We start from the raw sequence: 10,142 nt of genomic DNA, 5'->3' as shown, positions 1-10,142 counted from the left end.
ATTTACTGCTTTAACAAGCAACTATAAAGCTGTCGACTAAGGCAGCTATTTAACAGGACTATAAAGCTATCGACTAAGGCAGCTGCAAATAGCTGCCTTAAACAGGTAGCAATTTGGCTGCATGTAACTTGAATTTCAAATGTGAATTCAAATAGTTTGATTTTTTTGGTTGTAAATACGGGTTATATTTCTCGATTTCATGTTAATTTTAACTTGCAATATTCTAGTTTCAAATTTTAACTTCAATCTCTAATTTCATTGCCCTAATATTTAGTTTTTTTACACTAATATTCAGTATCATTTGTTATAATAATTATAGAATATAGATAAATTTTACTAGTGATGAGATTAATCAGTTTAAGGGTAGTTCGAGTACTTCAGCCAATTACGATGCATCTCAAATATGTTTCGATTGATTTGGAGGATATCGAAGAGGAAGAAGTACTCGAGACTACTAAAAGGTAAAAAAAAAAAAAAGAATTCTCAAATTGTTGGTAACATATGACACATAAAAAAATTGGTGTTCAAAATGGAGTTGATATATTATTTGGAAACCATGTTGCTACTGTGGCAAAGAATTTAGTTGGAAACTCGGTTCAAGCACAATGAATTCGAATAGGCACATATGGAGGAGTTACAAAGTGAAATCAGTCGGTCTCGACTCGAAACAGACCAGACTAATGTTTGACGGTTTCGGTTCTGCTCTTTCTACCTTTGTATATTCATGGGAAAGATTTCGTGAAGGAATTGTTGCATACGTGGTTGCAGCAGAGATGCCGCTTACGATAATAGACTCAATTCATTTTGCCCAACTCGTGCAGAATTATCTCCAACCTAATTAGGGTATAGGGTTGAAAACTTGGAAGATCGCGTTTGGCTTGAATTTGGAAAGAAATCAAATTACATCCAAGATTTTTCCTTTTACACGGTTTAATCTAATTCTAGTATATTTTCTTATCTTTTAGGACTCTATTAGATAAATAGACGTGGCCTATAAATTAAAGACTCCTTTGTCAGTTTTAGATGAAGCATTATTGTCGTCCTATAAGATTCTCTCCATATTGTCGGTTTAATAAATTTCATCGTTCCTCTACTTAGTTTCTCGTTTTCTACTTTATTTTAATCTTGTTTTCGTGGTGCGATCTTGAATATTTTATAATTGTTATTAATCTCAATCTTGCATTGCCTTTGGGATCATCAAGTGGTATCAAAGCACGGGTTGTAGATTCTTCGTGATTTGGTTGAGATTTTTCAAGGATGAATTCGTTGAAGTATGAAATTTCGCTGCTGGATCGCAATACAAGATTTTTGCTGTGGCAAGTAAAGGTGAGGCCTGTGTTGACGCAGATGGATCTTGACAATGCTTTGCTGGATTTTGAGAGGATGCTAGAAAATTTGTCTACGGAGGAGAAACAACGGAGGGATCGAAAGGCTCTAGCACAAATTCATCTTCACTTATCCAACAATATTCTGCAGGATGTCTTGAAGGAGAAGACGATAGCTGTTTTGTGGCTCAAGTTGAAGCAAGCATTATAAAGAGTCAGACGAGCAAACTGACTCTAAAGCAGAAGTTGTATTCCCATCGTATTGCGGAAGGAGGGTTATTGCAAGACCATCTTGCTGTGTTCAAGGAGATTGTTACAGATTTGGAGACGTTGGAAGTAAAATATGATGAAGAGGATCTGGCCTTGATCCTGTTGTGTTCGCTACCCAGTACTTTTTCGTCGTTTCGCGATACTATATTGTGTAGTCATGATACGCTGACCATTGAGGAGGTATATGACGCCCTGTTCTCAAAAGAGAAGACGGAGATGTTGGTTGGAGATCCTACATTAGGGGTGGTGATGCTTTGGTTACTCATGGTGATTGACGGAGGTATAGATCGAAGGTGAGGTAGAGCAATGTGTATTATTATTTCTGCAAGAGGAAAGGACACATTAAGAAATATTGCGACAAGTTGCAGGGTAAAGGTAATTTACATGCAAATCATGTGGGACAATTAGGTAACGAGATTGACATTGTTGAGAATTTTTCGGGTGATGGAGATGTAATGTTGGCTGTATCTGATGGGGAATCCAAACCCGGGAAGTGGATTCTGGATTCTACATGTTCGTATCATATGTATCCCAATTGGGATTTGTTTCGGACATATGAGATAGTGAAGCAAGGTGGAGTTGTCATGGGAAACAACCAATCTTGTCGGGTTGCAGGAATCGGTCAGGTCATAGTGAGGCTATAAGATGGGACAATGAGGATACTTGATCAGGTTCGCCATGATCCAGACTTGACAAAGAATCTCATATTGTTGAGTACCCTGAATGCAAAAGAGTATAAATTCTCTAGTGGAGGTAGAGTCTTAAAGCTCTGAAGGGGTGTCTTGGTTATACCAGAGGGACGAAAGAAGTCTCAGTTGTACCACTTGCATGGAAATGCATAACCAGTTAAGAGACATTTGGACAAGTTTAGTACCGTGGTGGAAGTTCAGTTTGGTACGATATTTCTTGTGGCGAGCTCTGAGTTGTTAAGAACACTGCCAGCGAGAGCGTTGGTGATTTCGCTTTGCCACCAATTTTAGTGGATACACTGTGTTCGGTTGCTAGGGTTGGACTCATGGAGAGTAGGTAGGACGGTGTCAATAATGTCTGGAATGCTTTAGGGGACGTTGAAGGTGACAGTTCTAACAAGAGGCTTTCTGATCCAGCATGTGGTATGGTTTCTGCTACAGGGTGTGCTTCGACCTTGTTTGGTCAACAGTAACTCTTTGGTGGAGTTTTGGGAACCCAGGATTTGGGTTCGGGTGTCACTTGTGGACACCGTGCAGAGGACGATGGTTTGGTGATGGAGATTTTGGTTACTGTGTTGAGGAGATTGGTCAGTTCATTTTGAAGCAGATGGATTTGAAATTTTGGAGTTTCGTTCGTTGCACCGAAATTTTGAGTCAAGGTAGAGATTGTTAGGTTTAATGCCTCAAAATTGGGTTGAAATCTTGGAAGATCACGTTTGGCTTGAATTTGGAAAGAAATCAAATTACATCTAAGATTTTTTCCTTTTACGCGGTTTAATCTAATTCTAGTATATTTTCTTACTTTTTAGTACTCCATTAGATTTATGGACGTGGCCTATAAATTAGACTCCTTTGTCAATTTTAAATGAAGCATTATTGTTGTCCTATATTATTCTCTCTATATTGTCGGTTTAATAAATTTCATCGTTCCTCTACTTAGTTTCTCGTTTTTTATTTTACTTTAATCTTGTTTATGTGGTGCGATCTTAAATATTTCATAATTGTCATTAATCTTTGCATCGCCTTTGGGATCATCATATATAGCCTAAGTTGGGCTTTAGTTGGACCAGTAATAAGGTTAACCCGGCCAAGATTCAAAGTCATCCAAGAATATAACTGGGTCGAGTTGAGTCTTTGGAATATGGTTGTTGATAATTATTTCACTCATCAGCCGAGACCTATAAAATATATTTCAATGTTTAACATCATAGCTCGAATTTATTGGGTATTAAAATCCAACACTATGTAGCATTGGTCTAGGTGGCACTGGATCTTCCTTTAATTGTGTATAGAATCGAAACTTATCTCAACTTTATTGTGCAATCATAGTGGCTACTATTGATACTAGACTACTACTAAGCAATACTTGCACCCCTAGATAACATTACTTTTATTACGTGTCAACTGCTTTAGTGTAATCCTAGGACTTTATATATTGTTTGTCAACTTGACAAGGGCTCACAAAACATAGATGCAAAATCTAAAAATTAATTTAATATGCTAAAAGATAAACTCACTGTTCTCCCAAAACACTTATTTTGTCATCAAAACTAATCTGTATGAGGTATTATCTATAAGAGAAGTCAACATCACATGCTTCAAAAAACAAATAAATACAAGTTTCTTGATCGAGGGTATTTCGATTTTGTTTATTTATTATAAACTAATCTTTATAAATTATTTAAATACTAGAAGCAAATAGTGTACGCTCCTTGAAACAGTTACGTGTATTAATATCAAACCTCCCTTCGAACATCGACTTCTCAAGAGATTTTTACTTTCTTTTCATATCTGATTCTTTTGGAGTTTGCAAGCTTAGTTGAAGCACCTCAGTGGCTTTATATTTAAGCTCAACAAAAGAGTACATTACCTTCGCAGGAGTATTCTTGTATTCAAAATCAAACTACTACCTTCGAAAGTTGAGGTTCATTGGGTGTTTAACACGTGTCATCATCCTAACAGTCCACTAATCAAGCTCAACTCTGTCAATCCCTAGCTGTCATAGCTGTGTAGCCGTCTGACATAGGCTTAAAAGCAGTCACACTATACGCAGGTGGATGAGCATCCAATGCTCTATGTCTACAATTCAAAGTGCATTGAAATTGATTAAAAAAAGGCTCAGAGAACGACTTGGCATAGCAAAACTAAGCATATTGCTCTTGCAAGCATAATCTACTACATTTGGATGGCAAGGAATGTGAAGATTTTAGGGGACCTTAGACGACAAGGTGATAGCATAGTGAGACGAATCAAAACACACGTATACAAAATTATATTTTATTTGTATTCAATTGTTTTGATTCATTTTAAGTCTTTACCATTGGTTCACTAGATTGTTTCATTTGTTCATCTTTTTTTATCTTGTTTGCCCGGGTATGACCGGTAGTACTTATATTCGTCACTTGATCTTTGTTTTGTTCATGTATGCTCAATATACTTGTCCCTGAGTTTCGATCAATATAATTTCACATTTATCGATTAAAAAAAGCACCCACGCTATGCCTGCACTCACTAAAAAGTTGATTGAGCAACTTTACAACTATTAAATCTGTCAAATGTACGGTATTATTGGCAAGGCAACGCCTGTGAAAGATAGCTGTCATAGAAGATAACTTCTCTTTGAAAATGCATTGCATTAGGAGGGACGCTTACCTCGAAAATAACACTTCGAACAAGGCGTCTAAGGTTTTGCCCATTCGCCTTGAAGGCCACATGTGAATGGACGAAGCGATGTGGAGTACAACCTTGCGTGCCTCTTGCTTTGATTTTGTTTTGCTGACTGTCACGTGACCTTCCTTATAAGTCATGATGTAAACCACCTTCTTTGACTTGTATACAATATACATAAACGCAATATGTAATTCCGTGTCGATTTGAGTTATCTCTAATCACTGATTGTTAGACAAAAAGGGGAAAACATAATTACTAAAATGTTATTTCTTAGTGTACCAATTATAATTTTTTTCCCACCTCGTATTTTTATTTCTCCATCTGTCTACCTCACATTCTCATTGCAACATAAAATGCATAGCCATGCTTGTTTATTATTACAAATTATATAGTTTTCATGATACTATATGTTATGGTTTTTCCAACCAAACTGTAATCTGTATAACAGAAAAAATATTTTAATTCGTGTGTTTCTAATGCGGTGTAATTAATAAAATTTGTAGCTTGAATATAATTACCATATTTTTATTGAGTTTTGATTCTTTTAATAGCTTTGCTTCACTCTCAAGCGATATATCATATTCTCTTCAATTATTTTGTTAATATTCATTTCGAAATTTCAAAATCAACTACTATAGAGTTCATGTTTAGAATGCTTTATAGTTGGATTATGCACGTTAAAATCCTGCTTTACTCGTATGCTGATTAGAATGAGATTATACTCGAGTTGGAATTTTCTATAGGCGTCACTCAACGCATCGAGTGTTCATGCATAAATGAAGTGACGAATACTTGCACGGCAGAAAATTTTGCATAGAGTATGATAGACAGACGGAGCAAGTCCAATATTGTATTTAAGATCGTTGTCATTCATCGACTCCCCGTTCTCACATTTCTATACAGAATATGCATTGAAAAAGTCAGTGAGCCAATGTTCCAAAATGCATCATCTCCTCCACGAGAGTAATCTATTCCTAATTTTACGAAAAAGAAAGTCTTTCACATCCCAGCAAATATGCCCAATTTCCTTGCTTCGACATCTGATATAGTTAATCAAAAAGTGTAGATAGAGTTGCGATCGTGTTATCCAAGGAAGCACTTGCAGTAGCACGGAAGGGGAAGCTGCTACTCTCCCAACAACTTGTGTGCCAGAGGCCTGTTCTTAATTCAATGGACCAAAACAAAGAAATATAAGCACCATCCTGAGTTACGAAGTTTATTAGGATATTACAAAGCAGAAACTATAATTTGTCATTATTACAGAGTCATTTTCCTTCTAATGCATTTATGATCAGCACACAGCATTAAGACCATCATTAGAAATTCTAGTAAATACCGACCATTGAATTCTTGACATTTGCTCAAAATAATATTGCAAGTTTCCAATAAGAAACCAGTGATACAAATAGAGTCATTGTTGTCAATTAGAAATGAGAATGACCAAGAAGGTTCAAATAATTCGGTTGAGAAAATGTGATCAAAGTTTAAGACTGTAAGACAACAGTGGCCGATTACCATGTAAGATGACAAAAATAAAAAAGATAAGTAATTAACCGACCTTCTCCTCAACTATCAAGGAAACTATATTACTAAAATGACATGCTGCAGCATTCATCTCAAACAAGGATTTCCAGATCAAAGATAAATAACTCAAGTGAATGTGGTATAGCAACAGCATAAAAAGCACAAACTAACTCAAATCAGAAATTGTAATCAATCGCTCAAAGCCTATTTAAATAAAATATATTTACATGGCAAGATTGAAAGATCTACCTGTAACAAGGTTCCCTGATTTATTGCTGGTCGTTGAAGAGAAAGGTGTAGTCATCCGGTACATCACTAAAGTTGGAAGTCAAAAAGAAATTGGTGTCTCTAGATTCCCAAATTTAAGAATATATTTCAAACAATAAAGCAAAAATGGTGAAGCAAGACTGTATGTCATACCAGATTCTATCAAAAAAGATCTGGCCAGTAAGCACATCAACCAGATGCATTGGAAGTGAAGAAGTCACCTGTCTTTGGTCTTCAGGCATTCTTAACCCTGCATGTGAATAATAATATTATTTAATACTTAAAATGAGCAGAAACCAAAACGAGGAAGCTGATGTATACTTCTGACAGTATCAGATCATAATGAAGTTCGTAAGCTAGGGGTAGTTGTCCCAAAATAAACAATTTTTTGTATTCTTATTTCTTTATAATGAGTTTTAGAAATCTATCTTAAAAGTTCAACCGTTTAAGAGAAGTAGTGCACGCCATTTTTTGTAGAGTTAAACTCAAAAATTATATGATATTTTATTACAACATAAGATACAAGGCAGCTATCCAATATTTTATTACACAAATGTACCAACCCTCACCCACTGAGTACTCTATCGTCACTAGCTGTCACTTATCATTATGTCAAGTTCATGCACTCTTACACACAATACATGGACTAACCCATATATATAGATGCGAAAGTCAGTGCACACAATAGACTCCACTTTTCTCGGCTATTCTTATGACAATTGAATTAACATTATTTCTAGGTGATTCGTGTATGTTGACAGCTGATGAGTGTATTTCACTCATACTTTAGATACCATTTAAACTTAATATTTAGCTAATTCCTATGAGTTTTAGAGCTTTTTAATGTGTATTTTGATGTTGTGGTATAAGTTGATGAGATTGAAAAAAATAAGCAAAAGTTGGCAAAATTGGAGAAAATGGCTAAATTTTAAGAGATCCAAAGTTCGGGAATTAAAGTACAAATACACAAAAGTTGTGTCGGACCTCACGATGAAGATTCAAGAGTGCTCGGAGTCAACTGGATAAAGAAAGATGTCAAAGGGATTAAATATAATCAAAATAGGATCACACATCAAGTTCGAACCCAGAAAAAGCTATGCATCGTTTTCAGCCTCATATTGAATCCAAAAAAAGTTATGCATCATTTTCAGCCTCATATTGAGACTCAATTTTGACATAGAAAATGATCAAATTTGAAAATCATATCTAAAGCAAAGTTCTCCCTTTGAGTTAGTTTTCCAACGCATCCTGAATTGCCTCAATAGGATATTGGGAGAAAAAGTTATGATAAAAATACTGAAAGAATTATATTCTGATTTCGTACACGAAAGGTGGTGCCATAGCGCGGCCTGAGTGCGTCTAGGGTGCATTTTTTGCCCATTTTGAAATCTATAAAAACCTTATTTTCGACACAAACATCGAGACACATATAAATACAATTTTTTCACACTTTTAAAAGGGGAATTTCACACATTGGAAGGCAAGAACACAATTTGAGAATTAGAAAACAAATTCTATAGAAGAAAAACAACAATTTAAGGGTTGAAAATCAAGATTCAGAATGAGAAGAACTTGATATAAGATTCATCCACTCCTCCATATCTAAATTCAAAACCCAGTGATGGACTCCACTATTTTTATTTATTTTTCTTCCTCTATTATGATTAGCTAAAATTCTTGTTAGAGCGAATAATGTTACCTACTTGGGACTCTTTACATAATTTGTTTAAGATTCTTGTTCTTTATTCTTTCATGTGTTGATTTTACTATTACTTTAATGCATTGAATTACTTGATCAATAATTTAATGATTTTGTGAATCTTTTACTAATTGAGAGGTGAGTTTAGGAATTAGACTATATAGTAAAATCAGGTGAATTAAAATGTGGACCCCCTTTTTCCACTAATAGGTCACCCGCCGTATTTAGGACCCCGCTTTGTATAACGAGTAGAAATACCTATACTAATTACTGCGGTCAAAATTGAATTCCTAAGGCAAAGAATTCGTTTAACTAAGCTAGATTCACATAGAGATATGGAATTGAACTAATTAAATGGGCCCAATTAGAACTCGAGGGGGGTAAATTGAATACAATAGGAGAATTCAACCGAACACTACATTAAATATGAATCTTGATTTAAGATGTAAATGTGATCAATAAGTGAAATTATTTTGCCTTAACATCTATTTATTATTTAATTTCTAAATCAATCGTTTGTGCATCCACTTACTTTCTTGTATTTAGATAAAAAAATAAATCAAATCATACTAGTTTTTATTTGCTTCCATCGAATACTGGTTAGAAAAGAAATTAGACTAAGTGCTAAAGTATAGTTCTTGTGGGAACAATAATCTGGACTCCAAGTCCACTTACTACTTGTTACGATCCGCACACTTGCGGAAATAAAAATGACAATGATAGCTTTGGAAAATCTAGATATATGTAAATGGATGAATCTTGATTTTCCTTTTTCAAATCGGTGTTGTTTCTTCAGTTATTCCTTCGGCACTGGCTCATTAATTTTAACTTTTCTAATCTTTGCCCTTCTTCATCTCTTTTGTTGCATAGTTTCTTCAAACGTCATTAACTCATCATTTCTTTCGTACTCCCATCTTCTTCTACAACTGTGTTATTGTAGTTTTGAGTTGATTTTGAGTTGATTTTTGTCGTCTAGCAAACTTCCTTAAGAATGATTGTGGACTCATATATACATTGACCACTTCTTGTTAGCTTGTTGTATCTTCTCGTGATGTCTGGTATACTCCCATTTGCCTGATGTCTGGTATACTCCCATTTGCCATGAACTTTTATTTTCTCTTATATGCTCTTATTTGTTAATTGACTATTGCAGATCTCTAATTTCTTCATAACTGTGTAGTATTCTTGGATGCTCTTGTTCACTATTTGGCTCCATCTTATTATATTGATACCTTACTTCAGTACATTGCTAAGTTGTCATCTTGCAACTAGTCTTCGATCTCCATTCAACTTGTTGGCTCTATCATTTATGGTTTCCACCTGACGACGACATCTACTCTTTAGGCTTGTATTATCCATCTATTTTTGGACTTATATTACTCATGGGTTGGCCCAAACCCTGTCCTTTTTTATGTTTTATAGTTTCTATATATAGGACTTGTATTATCCGTGGGTTGCCCAGGCCCAATCTTTTTCTTATGTTTTGTAGTTTCCATATATAGGCTTTGTAATGTTTAGTGGGAGACAAAGATTTGATGCAATGAAATGATTTTGAGTGTTGCATACATTTTCGCCTTCCCTCTACTTCTCTTCTCTCCCTCTTTGTCCCTGCCTGTCTTCTTTAATGCAATTATCCTGTTCCTTCTAATGGTTTCTTCAATTCTACTTATTTTCTACAGTTATAATTGAGCTACATCA

The 10,142-nt window shown here is 35.1% G+C and overlaps 1 protein-coding gene across 1 annotated transcript in view; it reads right to left on the bottom strand.

Moving 5' to 3' along the window:
• Positions 1–5,775: 5,775 nt before the first annotated feature.
• LOC111372381 (mediator of RNA polymerase II transcription subunit 8-like) overlaps positions 5,776–10,142 on the bottom strand; it is a 22,209-nt gene continuing 17,842 nt past the window's right edge. Inside the window, exons 5-7 of the mRNA XM_022994709.1 lie at positions 6,899–6,995; positions 6,728–6,793; positions 5,776–6,110 (exon numbers count right to left, since the gene is read on the bottom strand). Of these exons, the coding sequence (XP_022850477.1) occupies positions 6,748–6,793; positions 6,899–6,995 (143 nt within the window). The 3' untranslated portion in view covers positions 5,776–6,110; positions 6,728–6,747. The remainder of the gene's footprint in view (positions 6,111–6,727; positions 6,794–6,898; positions 6,996–10,142) is intronic.

This window comes from Olea europaea, chromosome 23 (assembly GCF_002742605.1).
Source record: "Olea europaea var. sylvestris chromosome 23, O_europaea_v1, whole genome shotgun sequence".
Classification (NCBI taxonomy): Eukaryota; Viridiplantae; Streptophyta; class Magnoliopsida; order Lamiales; family Oleaceae; genus Olea; species Olea europaea.
The sequence above is the reverse complement of the archived record's forward strand: the minus strand, read 5'-3'. Positions and strand labels throughout refer to the sequence as shown.